Here is a 17483-nt window from a genome sequence, read left to right as displayed (position 1 = left end):
GGAGCGGTTTGTGGGACTCGCACTCCCTGTTTTTAATCTCTCTTTCTCTCTCTCCTGTGTCGTAATACTATCCTCGCGTGTAATGTCTCCTTTACAACCCCAGAGACGCATTGCTCCTCTTTGCACGCTCTTCCCGCGCGCGCTGGAATTTCTCGACCGCCTTGACGCGTCGCTTGACTGCCGCCTGTCGTTTCTTCCTGCCGTTTCCTCTCCTCGGTCCCACCACCTTGGGAAACCTTGGCAAGAACCCAGCTTTCTCGCCGGTGCCAGATTTCGTCGTAGTCGTCGTCGAGTCTGGGTTTATCGCAGGTGTCGTGGTCGTTACGTGCGCGTTGGATTTCGGTTTCTTGTTCGTCTGAGTGCGTTTCCGTTTCGGGCGTAATCCCGCCGCCAAATGCGTCCTAAGAATCGTAGTATACCGCTCGATGAATTCGTCGTACTCGTCCGTTTTGACCTTGAGACGCAATCATGGACAATGTGGTCAGCAAGAAGGCTTTTCCCTGACCAATGCAGCAAATTCATGACTTACGATCGTCGAGAGTTTCGTTTTCGTTTCCTTCTTGCCCTTGCCATCTGTCGCTCTGACCAATAATGGATATTCTTTCGTTTGTGCCGACGAACTGCTGCTGCTCGTTGCGGGTGGTTGATCGTGTGAATCTGTCATGTCGACATCCTCATCTTGATCGGTCCGGGTCGTCCCTTCCAGAGTTGTCGGCTCATAAGTCACTGATTCAAATTGCAGCAATGCATAGGAGCGCGCGGTGGAGGGCAACGAAAGATCAGGATCAAACGATGAGGAGAGAGATGAATGATCGCGTGGTGGAAGCACTCACAGCGCTTCGTGGTCAGAAACACGCTGCCTTGAGTCTTCTTTGCCTCAAACAGGTCACTCAATCGGTCGAGAAACTGTCGAGCGGTGACAAAGGTGGAATCGCGTGAGATCATGTCGACCCCCGAGTGTTTTCTAGCTCCTCCTCTGGCTTGGTATAGCTGGAAGTGCAATTGACTTACGACCTCGTTAGAGAGATGCATTGGTATGATGTGTGCGTTGGTGGGTAAGTTTGAGATAAAACGCGCTCGCGCAGGCAACGGATCAACTCGAAGCGGGGGACCGAACATGTCTTTCACAATTCTCTCAACCGAACTGCATCGCCCGTGAAAAAGTGACAAGCAAAGATTGTATGATCATGGAATTGAGCGCGAAATATGTCGACCTCAAAGGTGCCACATTCTGTTGGAATGCCTTTTGCCCAGATGGTGCATTCATGCTTGACCAGACCTCGCCCATACTGCGCTTGTGTGCTCGGAGAAATACTTGAGCACGCTGCCGGCTGAGGCCTGCAGGAAATTGTAGCTAGATCACCCGGGGTTTGACGTGGTAGGATGGCACGCTTCGGGTTCATCTAAGCGATATCGTCTTCCTCTTCTCAGAGAGCTCGTATACGGCGGTCCGGCTCGGGTGTCTGCTGTGGATCGTCAGGATCGAAGCGGCTAGTCCAGGGCGGTGCTCAAGTCGCGCCACGGCAAAGGAACAAGACCGATCCGTTCGACACTACCGAATCAATGCGAGCTGCGAGGTCGATTTGCTCGGGCGATATCGACGATGAGGAAGCGAGGGTCAAGCGCTGCAAATCGGAAGTTTCGTACTGAGCAATGTGACCGGAACAAGCGCAAGCAGGAAGTGGCGGGCTTACCTTGGACGGGTCAGCATTCGCAAGGTTGTTGACGTTCGTGAGCTGGAACAAGTCCGCGGCGAGGTCCAGCACTTTGCCTGCCGTAACGCTCTGCGAGATTTGATCCTGCGTCAGCCGATTACCAAAATGGGAGAACGCTGGAGAGGCGCAACTGACTTTCGACACCCAAACTTCCTTTACACCTTTTTCCAGTCGATCTTGACCCTCTACGAACCTCACTCTCAAGTACAGCCTCTCGAGTATAGGCACGTCGCCTTCCTTCTTTCTCGGATCGGCGGGTTTCGCTCTCTGCTTCAACAGCATCAACGCGATCTTTGGGTTTGTAGCGTTGCCGTTGCCTGCAGGCGCAGTCGAGGTCTGCTGCTGTTTCTTCGCGTCAATCGACTTTTTGAGGGCGGCAAGCGCCAACGCTTGTTTGGTTGACGGCGTCTCGTTCGTCGAGTGAGTCGCATGGCTTCCGGTCGTCAATTTGTGTCGTTTCGCATCCGGCAGCAGCTCGCGTAGTTCGGGACCGGCGCGACTTGTTGACGCCTGTTCTTTCGCGATTCCGCTGCCCGCTGATTCTGAGTGACATTTATGGGTCGAGGGCGAGGCGTGATGTTGACAGAATAGGCAGTGGCAATGAGGACATTCGAGGGGCAGGAAGTCGAGGCGAGAGCAAGACGCGAGCGAGCAGTGCGTTCCATCATGAGCAGGAGGAGGAGGACGTTCGACACCCGCCATACGATCCTCGACGAGCTCGGTATGTGGGGGAGGGAAAGGAGAAAGAGCTGAAGCAAGATCACGTGCCCCTGTCTTCGAACCGTCGTCATCCTTTCTCTAGGACTTGCCGTCGCAAATGACAACACCGTGCGACCATGCTGGACCGTCGAGACTATGACCGGCTCAAGTATGCGGTCCTGACCCCGCAAGCATTCCAGCAAGCGCAGACCCCGACGTCGGCAACTAGACCTGCTCGCCATTCGAGGACCCAAAAGCGTCACCAAGCACAAGATTTCTACTACGAGTCCGTCCCGACGGCTCAGATCGACGGTAAGCCTCGTATGAGACGCCGGACCGCCATGTCTTTGGCTGACGACCATACTTTCACGGACCTAGCCTGGTTCCTGCGGTTCCCAGTTGTAAGCCTTTTGGAGTTCTACGCTCTATGACAACTTGAGGCGAGGCCGCCTGATTCTGGGAGGTGCATGACAGCTTGGCAAGCGCAACTTTTACATCGTCCAAAACCATTGCAAGCCATCCCTTGTCAGCCTTGACGATGTCAGCTTTTTCAGCGCTAACTCGAGGGCCTGGTACATAGACGCCACAGCAAAACACTTTGATTTGCGGCTCCAACTCGACGGCGGACTCTTCTCGTTCGCGATCCCTCGAGGGTTTTCTCAAGACTCGCTCCATTCAAGCAAAACCCAACCTCTGGCCCGATTGGCCATCGAAACCTCTATCCATCCGATCAATTACGCATTGTTTGAAGGAGTCGGTTCAACGGGTACAACTGCAGTCTGGGATGTCGGCGAATACCGGGTACGTCTGAACCTCGCATTGGAAACCCTCGTTCCTTTTTATCCCTTGTGCATTTCTAGGTTCATCCAACGAAGAAGAAAGCGCGGTTGCGCGAGCAACTGCATGAGCAGGGACTGGACGGCGAGGCAACGACCGATTCTGACTCGGAACTTGAAGACTCTCGAGACCGTCAAGAGGTACAGGACGAGGCTGTTACGCAAGAAGACCTACTGAGAAAAGGTACAGAGCTCTGCAGTCTCGACCTGAGTCTTGGACTGATTCTGGACTGCATACTTGTTTTCAGCTCTGGCGAGATCGTCTTTTGGGTCAGGGACGATACAGACGAGCTCGCCCGATGCGAAAGGCGATGCGAAACGCGATGTGGGACAGACTCGTGGTTTCGTGCTCGAACTGGTGAGAGTCACTTCCTGATCTTCCTCTGACAGGTCGGAAACATGCTCGTTAATACTTGGAGGTGGTGCACAAGATTGGTGCCAGGTACAGAGGGATGAGAATGTCGTTCGCTCGCAATTCTTCAAATTTTGACATCGTCAAGTAAGTGACATCTTCTTCTTCTGGTTGGTCCAGTTTGGACCTGACGTCGTGGGAGAAACTATTGCGGTTGTATGTTAAGGCGCAGGACGACGGGCGAAATGTACCGCAGCGCCCGTGTGAGTATTGATCCGCCCTCACCCGGCGTTGCCTCGATAAGTCCACACAGTAACCTGACATCTGAGGTCTTCTTTCTTGACAGTGGTTTTGTACTTTGCACGACCCTTCGGGAACGACTGCTCTTGCTCGAACTGAGAACCCAGACCTCTCGTCTACGAGGTCACTCTTGACGAATCGAAACATGGAAGAGGTCACCAGAGCGGCCGGATCGAGGGGTCGAATACGCAGAACGGCACAGACAGAAAACACATACGAGACGTTTGACAAAGATAGTGGAGGGCGCGACTTGCTGGGAGACGCCGATTGCGACGAGGTCGAGTCGTTCAACCCGATATACAACCCCTCTCGATAGTGTGAACCGAAGGGGATGCTCCCAGACCGATTGCAGCGTATTTTTTTCGTCTTGCTCCAAGAATACCAAACAAACAAATAGAACCCGATTTCTAATCGTCAAGGGGGACTTGAACCTTGTCGTTCCAGAACAAGGTCTTGTTCGAGGGCCAGGGCATGTCCTTCTCGCGCTTGTTGAAGTCTGCGCGCAAGAGAAGATCACGAACGGGCAGGTGAGACGGAGGGAAACGACCATTCGAGCATGAGAGGGAGGTGCGCGTACAAGGGTACTTGATGCGAGCCGGGAGCTCTCCACCGTTCTCGTGCTTGATGTGCTCGAGGTGAGCCTCGTGCTCGTCAGCCATCGACTTGGCGTTGAGGAAACCGACAATGACTGTGTTGAGAGGCGAGAGAAGCAGCAGGGATGGATGTCAATTTTCACACTTGTCTTTTCGCTTCTCCCGAGGTGCTAGGGCAATAGACTTACCGGCAGGGAAAGCGACGTAGTAGCTGGATGGAACGCGATCACAATACGAGATCAGAGAGTCAGCCCTCTCGCTCGACTCGAACTGTACGAGGCTCGATCGAAAACATGTCGCAGCTCCCGCCCGACTGCCGCGCATGGCCCGTGACTAGCGGGGCGAGGATCGGAACGAGATGGATGCACGCCCAATCACTCGCTTGCAACTTGGCGCAATTCCAGGCGGCGTCGGAAAGCACGAGACGAGTTGAGCCAGAGTTTGACTTACGTGATCTTCCTCCAGAGCTCGGCAGAGTGTCCGGCGTGATCCTCGACGGCCTTGCGAGACTTGATGAACTCGGTGTCGGCACCCGCGTTGAGCGAAGCCTCGTTCGTGATCGTGCGGCGCTGGGCAGGCGCAGCTTGGCGGCGGATCGTTCGGGATGCGAGACGGAACATGCTGGACACGGCGGAGAGAGTGGGTGCGGGAGAGCGAGTAGCGGAGGTGCGCCGGCAGCTCGCTCACGCCGATTTGCCCGTCGCCCGCAGGCCCTCTCTCTCTCCACCTGCATCGAGTCGACCGTTCTCAAGACCTCATCTACGGTGCACCGGATGATCGAGGATCTGCCATGCTTTGACCGATCCGGTCGAAAGTCTCGCTCAAACCCCTTGGCTGTGGACTGCAAAGCGGAACTCACCCGACAAGCTCTCGCTGCCGCTATCGATATATTGACGCGACGCTACTCCTCGCTCGAGGTTCGACAATTACAAGAAGCGACGGGAGCACTCACTCTGTATCCTCGGTTACGCCAGCCATTAAGTACTGTAGTGTCCCAGTTACCGCTCCTCGCCATTCGGCCGCTCGGCCCAGTCTATCCACGCTGTCGAACCGGTGAACTCGCAGAATACCGTTTACGTTGATCACTCGCACCAGCTGGCCGGCTCAGCTTGGACTCCGCTTCTCGGGGCGTCTCATGATCTGGATTGTCATTCTCGAAGCTCGACACTCGGTCCCTCAACACTGCGAGCCGAGCTAATCGTCGAGATCATCGGCTTCTGCTCGTGTCACGCAGCTACGATATTGTATCAGCGACCGTCGTGCAGGCATGGGAGCAATCGGCTTTCGGACATTCTTGCGCCTCACCTCTGGCCGCTGCGATGATTCTGGTGGCAGCAGAATCATGGCGCGCACCCGCCTCAAATATCAGGATAACGTGGTCCTGACTCATTGATGGCAAGGATAGCTCTCGGCATCTTGACGAATTTCATGCCCTAATTTGTTCGAGCGCAAGTTTAGTCTTTGACTGCATCTGGTCGCATTGTCCTGAAACTCCGAAGCTTTTCTTACGATTCTTGTATACGACTGATACTTGGGGTCTAAACGCCCGCAAACCTGAATTCCTGATCAGTCGCGCATGCATAATGTCGTAAAGTTGCGCACTCGCTCTCACCGATACTCTCGTTTTTCGCTTTCTCCTCGACACGATGAGTGATGCGAATCTGCGACCTGTAACACTACCTTCGCTGTCGCCCACGCTCACACGGCTCGCTCAGCTCAAGTCCGAAGTTGCCAACCTCCACTCGCAAGTTGATCGATTCCAGAAACTCGCCATCAAACTCGAGACATTCACCGACGAGCCCACTTGGGATGCCTATGCAAGTATCCTGCCATCCACGAAATCAGGGAAAGACTCGAGGTCTGACTGTTCGGGCTGCGGCTTTCGTATTCACCGCTTTTTGCAGATCCCTTTTGGTCCTCTCGCCTTCTTCCCGGGTCAGCTCGTGCACACGAACGACATCACTCAGACTGTATCTCCCTCGACGGCGTCCGGTAAAGCGAAGGACGAGAGTGAAACGGCAGCCAAAACGGAACCCTTGCCCTCGGTACTCAGGAGTGCGAAACAAGCACGTCTAGAAGCAGATAGGCTGCGAACAGGTCAGCTCAGCTAATGTTACGGTCAGTGCCGTTTCGTAAGCTGATACGCTAGTCGCGATGGACAGAAACGCTGGCGAGAATCGATACTTTGAAAGCCGAAATCCTCAAGGTCGAAGCCGATCTCAAACAAGAACGTACACACGAACGACAAGCGGGACAAGGCAACCGGGAGGGAGCAGCTCTCGGTCTTGGAGACGATGAAGATTGGACTGTGAACGAACGAGGCGAGGTGAGATCTTCCTGCTTATAGAGGCCCTCCATTTGCCATCGAGATTGTGTGCTGACACTACACACATACCCAGGTCATTAATGAGGATGGCCTCCCGATCTTTGATATTCGAGAGGATCTACCCGAGGAACCAGAACAAACCAATGTCGCTGCCGAGTCAAAGACAAACTCGGCACAAGCTCCGGTCAAGCAACAGATGAGGTACCTGGTCAAGAAAGGAAACAAGCAGATTGTTCGTGAGTACTATCTTTCGATAAATCTCGAAAAATTCGAGTACTGAACTTGCTCGTTCTTGCGACAGGGCCCCTCAAGTCAACCTCGCCTGCTCCAGCAGCTCTCGCACCTGTCACTCCCACTACTACTACGACTGTCAAGCCGCAGGAAAAGGCCAAGACCGATCCTGCTCCAGTGTTCCCGTCCGGCGATGCACCGAAACTCGACATTCGAGCCATCCTGGACGAGCTCGAGGCCGAAGAGGAGATCGAGAGGACAAAAGCAGAAGCTCTGGACAGAGAAGAGCAAGCCAAGCTCATTAGGGCTGATGAAGCGAAAGGTGAGGCAGCTCAGCAAGTCGAACAACCGGCGAAAGGAGCGGCGTTTGGAGGGTTCTCGGCCGGGTTCTTGTCCAAATCGAAACAGAAGCGACCATCAAACTCGCTCGTCTCCTCTTCGAAATCCGAGTCGAGCTCCACCCCGGCCGTTCAGTCCACTGCGATTCCTTCTTCGCCTCTCAAGTCTTCTCTGTCCCGCTCAACCTCGCGCGCGGCATCTCCTGCGCCTGGTGGCAAGAAGCAAGTGGCATTTGACCTACCGGTGCCGGACGACCAGGTCCCTACGCGTGAGGGCGCTCCGAAGAAACAACCCATCATCCTGGGACTCGGACCCACTCCTGCCGATGCGCCCGCCGAGCCTGCAGCAAACGCCACCCCGAAACCCCAGGAAAACTTTGTCAGGCCGATCAAGGATCTTGTCGTGGAGAAACCGCTCAAGAAACCTGTACCGCCTGGAACTTCCTTGGCAACGGGCGAAAAACCGAAGCGGGTGAGCAGGTTCAGGCAAATGAAGGACCAGATGGTCGAGACCGAGAAGGCAGAACAACCGCAGGGCAAGGGCAAAGGAAGAGCTGTCGATTCTCCGCCTTCAATCCTCGAGTCGGCGGCACCACCGACCGTTGCACCAGCGAACGACAGTATCCCGGCACCCATACATACAATCTCGCTGTCTTCTAAACCATCTGCTTCGTCTTCGACCTCGGGACCGAAGAACCCAGATGGCACGGTGTCCTATGCCGATATTCCGTTCGAATCGGACGAGGAAGATCCTCACTTGTCTGGTGAGGACCCGGAGGATGAAGACGATGAGGACTGGTACCCTTCGGAAGACGAGGAAGAGTTTGACGAAGGAGATTTCGATGTCGATTCGGCACTGCACCAACGCGAAGTTGCGCTCGAATACCATCGGCAGAGACTTGGGCTCGCAGCGGGCAGAGGTACGGGTCCCCTGGGAGGGTACCACAATGACGAAGAGAGCCCGTTCGCAGACGTTGTGGCTGAACAAGGCGTAAGTTGCCGACAATCTTGTCACTGCTGAGTCATCTGTCGAATGCTGATTGTCGAGAGATGCGCTTCCTTCTAGGTCGTGCCGTCTGATGCAACTCTCGACTCGCTCACGTCGTCGCTCTCTCATGCTGCTGCGCTTGGAAAACCGTCTCGGTTTCGCACCGCGAACAAACACCTCGAATCGGCTTCACTCATCATCCCTTCGGTCCTCGCGTCTGATCCATCCCTCACCAAATCACACACCATGCTGGGACCTGCGCCATCGAATTCGCAAACAGGGACGCGGGAAGATCTCGCAGCCGAGGACGAGGACCGAATGCGGAGGACGCTGGAGGCTCTCGTCGAAGGAAGGCCACTGCCTCAGGACGAGCAGCTGAAGGAGCGAGAGAAGGAGATTGCGCTGAGAGAAGAGTATGCGAAGAGGATCGACTCGGAACGACGGATGGCGGGCAAAGCGCCCCCGACGATCCAGGAAGTTGGCGGCACGAGCACAACACGAGCGCGACCTGCGATACCGATCGAGGTGCCGCAGAATCCTCTCAAGGGGGAAGTAGTGGAGAAACGGGTGCAAGAGCCCAGTGTGATCGAACGACCAGCTGCCCCAGCTGTTCCAACCGTGACGGTTGATCCGAACGAGGACAAGCCCAAGAAAATGTCAAGGTAAGAAAAACTCCAACATCTCCACCTGCAGCATCAGGAATCTGACTGCCATCACCGTTATCGTGTCCGCAGGTTCCGACAGAAGCAGTTGGGATTGATTGATTGAGTACATTGTTGACTGGACGTCACAGAGTGATCTATATCTCGCTTCGCTGTTTGCTAGCTCTTGCAAGATCATTCTAGCGAACTTTATGGAAGAGCGAAGTCGCTTCATGAGATCGATTGATGCATCGCCCCCTTGTCAGTATCGCGTGTGTGCACCTGCCTCTCGTCCTTCTCTCCTCTCTCAGCCGTCTCTTCCCTCTACACTCAGAATCACCATGAGCGAGCCCTCACTTGCAAATCAGTCCGAGTCGAGTCGAGCCGTTCCTCCAAGGCCGCTATCATCGCTACCCCTGACCGTTGCTCCGGATCCGACTGCCTCCCACAGCACTGAGTCAGCTCAAACGCTTGAAAGTGACTTGCTCGAGCCTGTAAGAGGCACGAAGACGGAACAAGCAGCTGTGTCGAGCTCGTCGCAGGGAGCAGGCTCGAGCCAACAGCCTCCAAGTGGGGGACCCTCAGTCTCGACAACGCATGCAACGATCACATCTCTCCCCACGACGCAGGAGGTCCCCTCATTGGAAAAGGAGATGCAGAAGATTCGGGTTGAAGACGCGCAAGCGAAACATCCACCAGGTGAGCCGCTCGATGCTCCAAGGACCGGCTCGGCAGCTTTCGCTCGAGCCCAAGATTTGTCGTTGGCACTGACACTACATTATTGTTCTGTCACTACTCTGGCGATAGATGAGCCCCGAGTCGGCGGATTTGGCATAGCTCGAAAACAAGATTCAGAGGAAACGAAGATTTCGGGTCTCGATGAGACGACGCCCGAAGCTCCGATTCAATCAAATGCGAGAACCGATGCTGCAAGCGAAGAGAACGAAGAAGAGTGGCTGCTCAAATCGATCCAATGGCCGCCATTGCCGCCTCGACCGTCGTCTTCGCCGACCCAGTCGTTCGAGACCTCGGATTTGCGCACCAAGATCATTCAACAGAATCGCAACGGACCTTGTTCCCTGATTGCCCTATGTACGTTCCTGCGTCTCTCGTCTTGTGGACCAGCAAATCACAGCGACTGAGTCGGGTTCGATCGACGCGAGCACAGGCAACGTGCTCATCCTTCGAGACGATCTACATATTCCTCCTGGTCGTGACCGGGTTACGTATTCGTACCTGTCGACACTCCTCGCCGACTTCTTCCTCCGGATCACGTCCACTTCACCTGTACCTCCCGTATCCGCGGTCCCTGAGAACGACCCCACATTGCAGAGTAACGCTCGACAATTGTCGCTCGAAGCGGCACTGTCGATCCTGCCCCAGACTCGATACGGGCTCAACTTGAACCCGCAGTTCTCGCGGATAGACGGGTTCACGACGAGCGCAAGTTCGGGACAAGGTGAACTCGCGTTGTTCTCACTCGCGCAGATCCCGCTCCTGAACGGTTGGATCGCCGATCCTGCAGATCAAGAAACGTTCGAGGTCTTGACCGAGGCGAAAGACTATGACCGCGCGGTCGAGATGATGGTCGAAGGCAGCGAGATTGCGGGACGGCTTGGGTTGCAAGGTCAGGGCGGGGACGATCTCAGCGAGGACGAGTTGCTCAAAGAGGCGGAACGACGGAGCCAGTGGACGTCCGAAGAGGAGGCTAAAGTTCGCAAAGGTAGACGACTTTCAACGCTCGATGCTTTTCCCGGGGTCTCGTCAGAGTACTGATCCCTCGAGTGCGAGTCTAGCTCACTTGATTGACAGATTTCTCGATTTGACCTCGACGCAACTGACCTATCCCGGTCTGTTTGCGCTCTCGTCGACGCCAACATTCCTGCCGCCAGCTGGTCTCGCGGCTCTCTTCCGCAACTCGCACCTGTCCGTCATCTACCGACGACCGCGAACGCCGACGGCGAACGAACTCTCGGCTCAAACTCGAGGTCCCGAGTTGTTTGCGCTCGTGACGGATTCGTCGTTTGCCGGAGAAGAAGAGATTGTCTGGGAGAGTATCGAGGATGTTGATGGGAGTGCGAGCGAGTTCTTCACTGCAGGACTCGAGAGGAGTCGGGCAAGAGGGGGCGATTTTGCTGGGGTTCGGCGAGTTGAAGATGTCCCGGAATCAACGTCTCGACGGAACGAGCTGGCAGAGTACGTCCTCTCGGAATAATAATCGATCTCGGCGAACACAGTGGCTCACTCATGCGGTATCTTTTCTTTTAGTCTGGCACTGGCTCAGCAACTCCAAGCAGAAGAGGAACACGAAGCCGAGGAGTACGAGCGTGCTGAACACATTCGACAGGTGCAACGAGCTCAGCAACAGGAAACGGCTACTTCGGCTCGTCGGCCCAGTGACCCGAGGGCTCATGCTACGTCTGCAGGCGGTCGTACTGAAGCGGGAAAGGCGAAATCCAAGGCGGAAAAGGACAAATGCCTGATCATGTAAATACTGGCAGGTTCCGTACCAGACTGGTATCTTCGTTGAACGTCTGACAAAGCGAGAGGAGAAGAAGCGAAAAACGAGAGAGCGAGAGACTCGAATACGGCTATTGGCTAACTTCGAATAGCCGAAAAGGACGGATCGAATTGCTCTCGGGAACAGTTCGCGTCAGGTGCCGCGACTGCACGCTTGCCCTGTTTGGCAGATTGCACACGACTATCGACACCCAGCACCGCTCTGAACTGCTTGATTGAGCTCATCACCGATCTGCCTCGAGCGACCAGGCCCCCCACACCTCGCTCGTTTCAATGTTGTCGACTCTCGCGTCGGTCCCTACGTCCCTCGCGGCTTCGACCTACTCGTTCTTCTCGAACCGCAAGCGAGGGTTCGCGTACCTGGGAGCCACTGTCGGAGGCGCGTACGCGGTCGGGCAATGGGGGTTGCAGAAGATGATGGAAGCGTCCGAACACGGCAGGAGACAAACTGGGGCCAAGAACGAGTCGAGTCCTAGAATCCTCTTTTTCTTAGGACGATAGAAGCACGAGACTGACCACAGAAGAAGAATTGACAGTCTCTTGAACCGGTTCAGCCTCAACTTGCAAGACGCCCAATTCACGGTCCTTGCACTCTTGCCGACAGTTGCGAACCAGTTACAACAAGAACTCGATGTCGAGGAACGAACGACACAATTGGCAGAAATCGCGAGGAGAGACAGAGCTGCCAAACTGCAACAACTCGAAACCGCGCGGCAAGAACAGCTCGCGCAGGAACAAGAGGTTCAACGAAAAGCAGCAGAACAAGTCAATGCCAAGACTGAACAGCTTGGTGACTCTGAGAAAGTCGGCGAGCACTCGAACGAGAACGAGAATGGGGAACATGCCGAAGAAGCATCCCCAAGCGACGACCGCCCATCTCTCGCTGCTCAACAGGAAGAGGTCACGCTGAAGCCGGCAACTAAGCTAACACTCAATCCCTCGGCGCCTGCCTTTCAACCTCGCTTCGTGCCGCCTTCACCTGCTCGAAACGAAGACGATTTCCCGAAACTGAACGGCACGAACGAACACGGTTCTTCCGATGACGGGTCAACACTCGTAAGCGAAACAACCGAGACTGAAAACGAAGTGAAGGCAGGATCCGACGAAGGAGACGCGCGCGAACTTGGCAAGAGCTGGGCCGAGGTCGTCAAGTCTGCAGATGAGAAAGAAACCGCTCGTAATGGAGAAGCAATTGCTTCAGTGCCGTCTTTGGATGTGGCAGCTGAGGGTGAAGGCAAAGAAAATGGACATGCGAGCGACGAGGTACGTCGCGAGATTGTCTTGTCTCGTCCGGTCTTTCTCTGACGAGTTCTGACCTGCAGACAATAAATCTCCCGGTCGATGCTGCTCAAGTGTCTCAAGCATCTGGGCCGGAAGAAGTCTTTGTCCCGCAAGAAACTCCTGCCCCGACAAAGAGCAAAGTGCAGCTGTGGAACGAAATCAAGATCCTCTGTCAGTTGACCTTTTTTTGATTTCTGAATTGCGATCGATCACTGAATATGTTGCACAACACAGCATTCACTCGACTGCTAACGTCGATCTACGTTCTCTCGCTCTTGACGATCCAAACCCACGTCCAGCTTGCCCTCCTCGGTCGGGCTCGTTACGTCAAATCCCTCATCGATGCGCTTCCGCCACGGTCACCACCGTCAACTTCATCCACCTTCCCCTCACCGACAGAGAAAGACAAGGAGCTGTCCATGTCGAACAAAGACGATTTGGAAGCTGCACTGTACAGCGCAAAAGAGCAAGACGAGGCACGAGAAGAGGATCGAGCGAGCGAAGACGTCGAGAGAAAATATCTTACTTTCAGCTGGTGGCTGCTGCATGAAGGATGGAAAGTCGTACGGGATCGAGTCGAGGAAAAGGTAGAGGAAGTCATTGGACCGTAAGCCCCTGCCTCCGATCGATCAAACGGCCGACGTAGCTGACAATTCCCACAGTATGGGCCTGAAAACACCTGTCGTATACGGCGAGTTGTCGGCCCTGCTCGGCGAGATCCGAAGGCGAATCGAGACTCTGCCCGATGGTTCGCGATTCGAGTGAGATAATTTCTCGAACAACATGGCTCGACCCTCGGCTCATGTTCGCCCCTTTGACAGCTTTTGTTCCGCACTCCATCCGCCAACATCAGCCGATGAGCTACACACTCTTGTAACCGGAGGCGGGTTCCAATCTCCAGCCTCGCCTTCTGCTCCATCCGCCAGCTCGTCCGCATCGAGCGATTCTCTCATCACGCCTACTTTGCGCTCGCTCCTGAACGAAACATCCGATTTTCTGCTATCGCCTGATGGCTCCCTTGTCCTCACTCTCCTGCTCGACCGACTCTTTGCCCTGTCCGTATCGAAACTCGAACCAGCCTTCAGCACGCCGATACCTTCCTCAACTACTGAAGAAACAGGTCAAGGCGCGCGAGGAGCAAGGTTTGAGGATGTCACGGAGAAACAGACCCGACTGGCGAGTCTGTTGCCGGTCTTGACGAGACTGACGGCTGCTGGACCTGAAGGACAAGCCGGAATTCTGAGAAGTGGACATGGGAACGAATACGTCGAGGTGAGTGCATCCTCCCTTCTTGGCTCAGCTTTCCATCCTTGCATCGTACTTACCGGGCTCCTGCTTTCTCCACGACGAACAGGGTATTGACGATATTCGGGAATTGAGAGAGTTTGTCGCGATCGTGTATGCGAGTTATGATCGGGATAACCTCACAGTGTAACTAGTCGACCAACCATTGCAGCGAAAGAAGTGCTTTGTTTTGTTTGTTATAATCTGAGAGTTTGCGCCACCATTGATTACAGACCCGGTCGAAACGCAGCAGACTCTGAGGTAAATATGGCGACCTGGAGAGCCGCAGCTGCGGACTTGCTTGATTTATCTGGAGATAACCTGCGGTTCTTTGCACTCGCGAGCCGCGTCTAGATTTGATGTACAACAATAGCTAGATCGAGAGCGGACTATGAACAGCTCACGGCTCAATGGCAAGCGAGACCTTTTGCTTCGGCTTCATCGCTTCCGAGGTCGAAATGCCTCTGAAAGCTGAAATGACCGACAAAAGCACCGCTGAATTCGCGAGCGGAACAGGAAAGGAGTGTCAATTAGTGGACAAAGCGCTGGGGCTGAACGCGAGTACTGCGAGTAAGCGAGGGAGTAAGCGAGGTGTAGCGGCTTACAGGAGAATGGCAGCGATGATCTGCAAATTGTAAGACATGACGAGCAGCATGATGTAGAACTGGGGGGAAAAATTGGCGAGGTCAGGGCCAGCGAGCGAGAGGAGGCGAGAACCATGAAAGGAGACAGACGGTGAGGGCGACGTGGGCAACGTAGAAGAAGCTCCTCCTGGTCTGTATACTCCAGGGTAATCGCCTGCGAGAGCCGAATGCAGAGTCAGCAGATTGATAAAGCGGGACAGTCTGAGAGAATGATCGTTACACCGTGCCAAAGTAGCGGCCTCTGCCAATGAGCGACTCTTCGCTCGAATCTGGCACGACGCCGACTCGTCTACCACCCGGGGTACCGAGCCCGAGCCCGACCCGCGGGGTCTGTCCAGCCGAAGTCGAAGGCAGGGCAGGGATGCTCGACTGGAACGCACCCCCGCGATATTGCGACCGCAGCTGGCGGTCGAACGACTGAACCGACACGCGAATGTACTCGCACAGGATCGACAGAAGAGTGACTGCAAGCAATGTTTTGTCAGAGTCTCTCATAAAGGAAGCACGCCGGGCCGAGCCGGGGAGTGGGGAGAATGCCGACGCAGACGCACCGAGCAGGAGATACGGCAAGACCTGGTCGACGGACCGAATTTGCAGTCGCTCAAACACCAAGCAGACCCCAATTGGGTTCGCGTTGAAGACCATGTTCATCTGTCGTGACCATTCGAATCGGAATGATTAGATCATGAACCAAGTTGAATGACTCGTGGTGGAAGCACACCGAGCAGGGCATATCGTGCGAGGGCATGCCTGGCATATGATGTCCTCCATGGTCCATGCCGACGCGATCGCGGCTCCACAGTCGGGTCCGTGAGTAGGCTGCAATTGCAAGATGAAACAGCCTGCCGCGCCGAGCGTGCGCACACTTCACCAACTTCCCTTTTCTACGGCATCAGCCTACAGCAGACTCAATTACAAACTGGAGCAGAAAGCGGCTCATTCCTGGATCCGCACACGACTCGGCTGAGCAGGTAGGAGGAGGAAGGAGTGATTCCGGCCAGGATCAACCATGCTGAACACATTTCGCTCAGGCCTCATGCATCATGCCTCAGAATGGACAATAAAATGCCCAAACAGGAAACCGGACAAGCGAACAAAACAAAACAAGGTAGATTACTCCATTCTTGCCAGAGATTGGTCGACAGGCGGCTCAAGATCGATTCTAGACGACCGTCCTTCCCCGATCTAAGCAGCATCGCGCTTGTTGCCCGTGAAAGCTCGAATCGAGATGCGCTCCATGGCGCAGATACGTACCGCGTTGTACAGAATTTCGTTGCGGAGGTTCTCCAATTGCGCGGTCCAAATTTCGAGCGTGTTCCATCCCATCTCTTTGATGTGGTTCGCAAAGTTGGTCTCGGTCTCGAGATCCCTGAGGACTGCGATCATGAGCAGCAAGACAAGATCGTCCGCCTGGGGCTCGGCCGACCTGTACAATCGGGCATCCTTAGGAGTGAGCGCTCGGTTCGCGTTCCAAATCTGGATTGCATCGATCTGAACTCGGAGACTCACTTGTAATCTTGCGTAGGCAGGTGGATGAAATTGTAAGGCTGCTTTGCCATCTCTTGAGGGTCGCTGTCGAGTAAACAGGGAGTCGCTGAAACGTTAGCTGCGCGGAGCGAAATTCCTTCCAGGGCACCGGAACAGTGATCGCGAATGCTTACTGCGTGAGCACGACCGTGTTGTGTACACCGAATTGAACGCCTTCTTCCTGGTACAGAGCAGTCCAGAGGTACTCGAGGTCCTTGACGGGATGAGGCGAGTCGCGCCATTTGCTAACCAAGACTCGTTGCCGAAGCTCGTCAGGCACAACCATGACTTACGAGAAGTATACGGGACTGACCTCATGTCCTCGGCGGCGAAAAGGCCCAAAACATCATCACGCTCGTCGTCTTCGGGCCCGCCGGTTGGCAAGTTGAGCTCCTTGAGGATCTTGAGACCTTCCTCGCGAGGCTTCGACGTCCAGAACACGAAACACCAAGGCGCATGGCGTAGAAGGAGGTAGCTCTAGTAGTACACTGGGTAAAATCACCTTTGGTCTAGCATTCGTGCAGCAGAAGTGAGACTAACGATGAACGTTTTCAAGTACGCACGCTTGATGTACTCCGTGTAGCCTCCAATGAAGTGCACCGGGAGATGAGCCGCAAGCAGTCCGTCGAGCGAGATCACCACGAGCGGGAACTCAGCCTTGACAGGTCGCGACGGCACCTCGACCTGGGAAAGATAGTTGCTGTTCGCGGCGTGACCAGTAATGCCGCGCAGAATGTCGGAAATGGGACATGTGCAAGGTCCATGTACAGACCCCAAGAACTGTGTCACGCAGCAGGGCGAAAACGAGTCAGAAGGCCAAGTCCGCGGAAGAGTCCGGGAAAATTGTGGAACGAGCCTACGCGGATGTGAATCGGGCACGAGTTGGTGTTCCCAGATGACGACGAGAGTACAGCGGGAGCGCTCGTGGAAGGTTCGTTCTCGCCGACCGTGAGTTTGCGGAATTGCTTGAGCACGGTGACTCTGCGATCACCGCCGTTGCTTCCACCATCCAGAAGGTGCGCTAGATCAGCCTGGGATAGTATACCTTGAGACATGGAGGATACGCTGGTATCTGCGGGAAAGTGCCGACAGAAGATAGGGAAACGGAAGCAACAGACTTCTGGCAGGCGACCTGATCTTGGCTCACTGGCTCAAGCCCGCCTGGTTCCACGGCAAGTCCGATCATTGATGCTCGCGGAACATACTAC

General features: G+C 55.0%; 9 protein-coding genes across 9 annotated transcripts; 4 read left to right on the top strand and 5 right to left on the bottom strand.

Annotated features, from left to right (window-relative positions):
* Window positions 1-91: 91 nt before the first annotated feature.
* On the bottom strand, window positions 92-1032 carry SRP14 (RNA-binding signal recognition particle subunit SRP14; the record flags this gene model as incomplete). The annotated part of the gene is made up of 4 exons (XM_076678009.1): window positions 92-454; window positions 530-726; window positions 834-906; window positions 1012-1032. The coding sequence occupies 4 exons, from the start codon at window positions 1030-1032 to the stop codon at window positions 92-94; spliced, it is 654 nt and encodes a 217-aa protein (XP_076534965.1).
* A 476-nt stretch (window positions 1033-1508) lies between these two features.
* Window positions 1509-2417, bottom strand: JCM15063_001219 (uncharacterized protein; the record flags this gene model as incomplete). The annotated part of the gene is made up of 3 exons (XM_076678008.1): window positions 1509-1625; window positions 1695-1784; window positions 1851-2417. The coding sequence occupies 3 exons, from the start codon at window positions 2415-2417 to the stop codon at window positions 1509-1511; spliced, it is 774 nt and encodes a 257-aa protein (XP_076534964.1).
* Window positions 2418-2551: 134 nt separating this feature from the next.
* Window positions 2552-3626, top strand: JCM15063_001218 (uncharacterized protein; the record flags this gene model as incomplete). Its single annotated transcript, XM_076678007.1, has 5 exons — window positions 2552-2726; window positions 2793-2815; window positions 2889-3215; window positions 3275-3434; window positions 3499-3626. 5 exons carry the CDS (start codon window positions 2552-2554, stop codon window positions 3624-3626), a joined length of 813 nt encoding a protein of 270 aa, XP_076534963.1.
* A 683-nt stretch (window positions 3627-4309) lies between these two features.
* On the bottom strand, window positions 4310-5115 carry COX13 (cytochrome c oxidase subunit VIa; the record flags this gene model as incomplete). Its single annotated transcript, XM_076678006.1, has 3 exons — window positions 4310-4590; window positions 4684-4706; window positions 4946-5115. 3 exons carry the CDS (start codon window positions 5113-5115, stop codon window positions 4310-4312), a joined length of 474 nt encoding a protein of 157 aa, XP_076534962.1.
* Window positions 5116-6141: 1026 nt separating this feature from the next.
* JCM15063_001216 (uncharacterized protein) lies at window positions 6142-9146 on the top strand (the record flags this gene model as incomplete). The annotated part of the gene is made up of 7 exons (XM_076678005.1): window positions 6142-6312; window positions 6400-6592; window positions 6658-6821; window positions 6895-7057; window positions 7123-8381; window positions 8457-9040; window positions 9113-9146. 7 exons carry the CDS (start codon window positions 6142-6144, stop codon window positions 9144-9146), a joined length of 2568 nt encoding a protein of 855 aa, XP_076534961.1.
* A 526-nt stretch (window positions 9147-9672) lies between these two features.
* Window positions 9673-11510, top strand: JCM15063_001215 (MINDY family deubiquitinase; the record flags this gene model as incomplete). Its single annotated transcript, XM_076678004.1, has 5 exons — window positions 9673-9718; window positions 9827-10111; window positions 10188-10742; window positions 10816-11215; window positions 11288-11510. 5 exons carry the CDS (start codon window positions 9673-9675, stop codon window positions 11508-11510), a joined length of 1509 nt encoding a protein of 502 aa, XP_076534960.1.
* A 302-nt stretch (window positions 11511-11812) lies between these two features.
* PEX3 (Pex3p) lies at window positions 11813-14255 on the top strand (the record flags this gene model as incomplete). The annotated part of the gene is made up of 7 exons (XM_076678003.1): window positions 11813-12003; window positions 12076-12802; window positions 12862-12991; window positions 13055-13427; window positions 13483-13581; window positions 13642-14092; window positions 14175-14255. The coding sequence occupies 7 exons, from the start codon at window positions 11813-11815 to the stop codon at window positions 14253-14255; spliced, it is 2052 nt and encodes a 683-aa protein (XP_076534959.1).
* A 256-nt stretch (window positions 14256-14511) lies between these two features.
* Window positions 14512-15526, bottom strand: JCM15063_001213 (copper transporter family protein; the record flags this gene model as incomplete). Its single annotated transcript, XM_076678002.1, has 6 exons — window positions 14512-14599; window positions 14710-14768; window positions 14839-14902; window positions 14969-15212; window positions 15300-15399; window positions 15470-15526. The coding sequence occupies 6 exons, from the start codon at window positions 15524-15526 to the stop codon at window positions 14512-14514; spliced, it is 612 nt and encodes a 203-aa protein (XP_076534958.1).
* A 407-nt stretch (window positions 15527-15933) lies between these two features.
* On the bottom strand, window positions 15934-17330 carry JCM15063_001212 (uncharacterized protein; the record flags this gene model as incomplete). Its single annotated transcript, XM_076678001.1, has 6 exons — window positions 15934-16174; window positions 16258-16320; window positions 16410-16520; window positions 16589-16752; window positions 16816-17055; window positions 17136-17330. 6 exons carry the CDS (start codon window positions 17328-17330, stop codon window positions 15934-15936), a joined length of 1014 nt encoding a protein of 337 aa, XP_076534957.1.
* Between the last annotated feature and the right edge of the window lie 153 nt (window positions 17331-17483).

This window comes from Sporobolomyces koalae, assembly GCF_050403365.1.
Source record: "Sporobolomyces koalae JCM15063 DNA, S_koalae_JCM15063T_v1_ctg11, whole genome shotgun sequence".
In the NCBI taxonomy this organism is placed as follows: domain Eukaryota; kingdom Fungi; phylum Basidiomycota; class Microbotryomycetes; order Sporidiobolales; family Sporidiobolaceae; genus Sporobolomyces; species Sporobolomyces koalae.
This window is presented reverse-complemented; position numbering and strand designations above follow the sequence as displayed.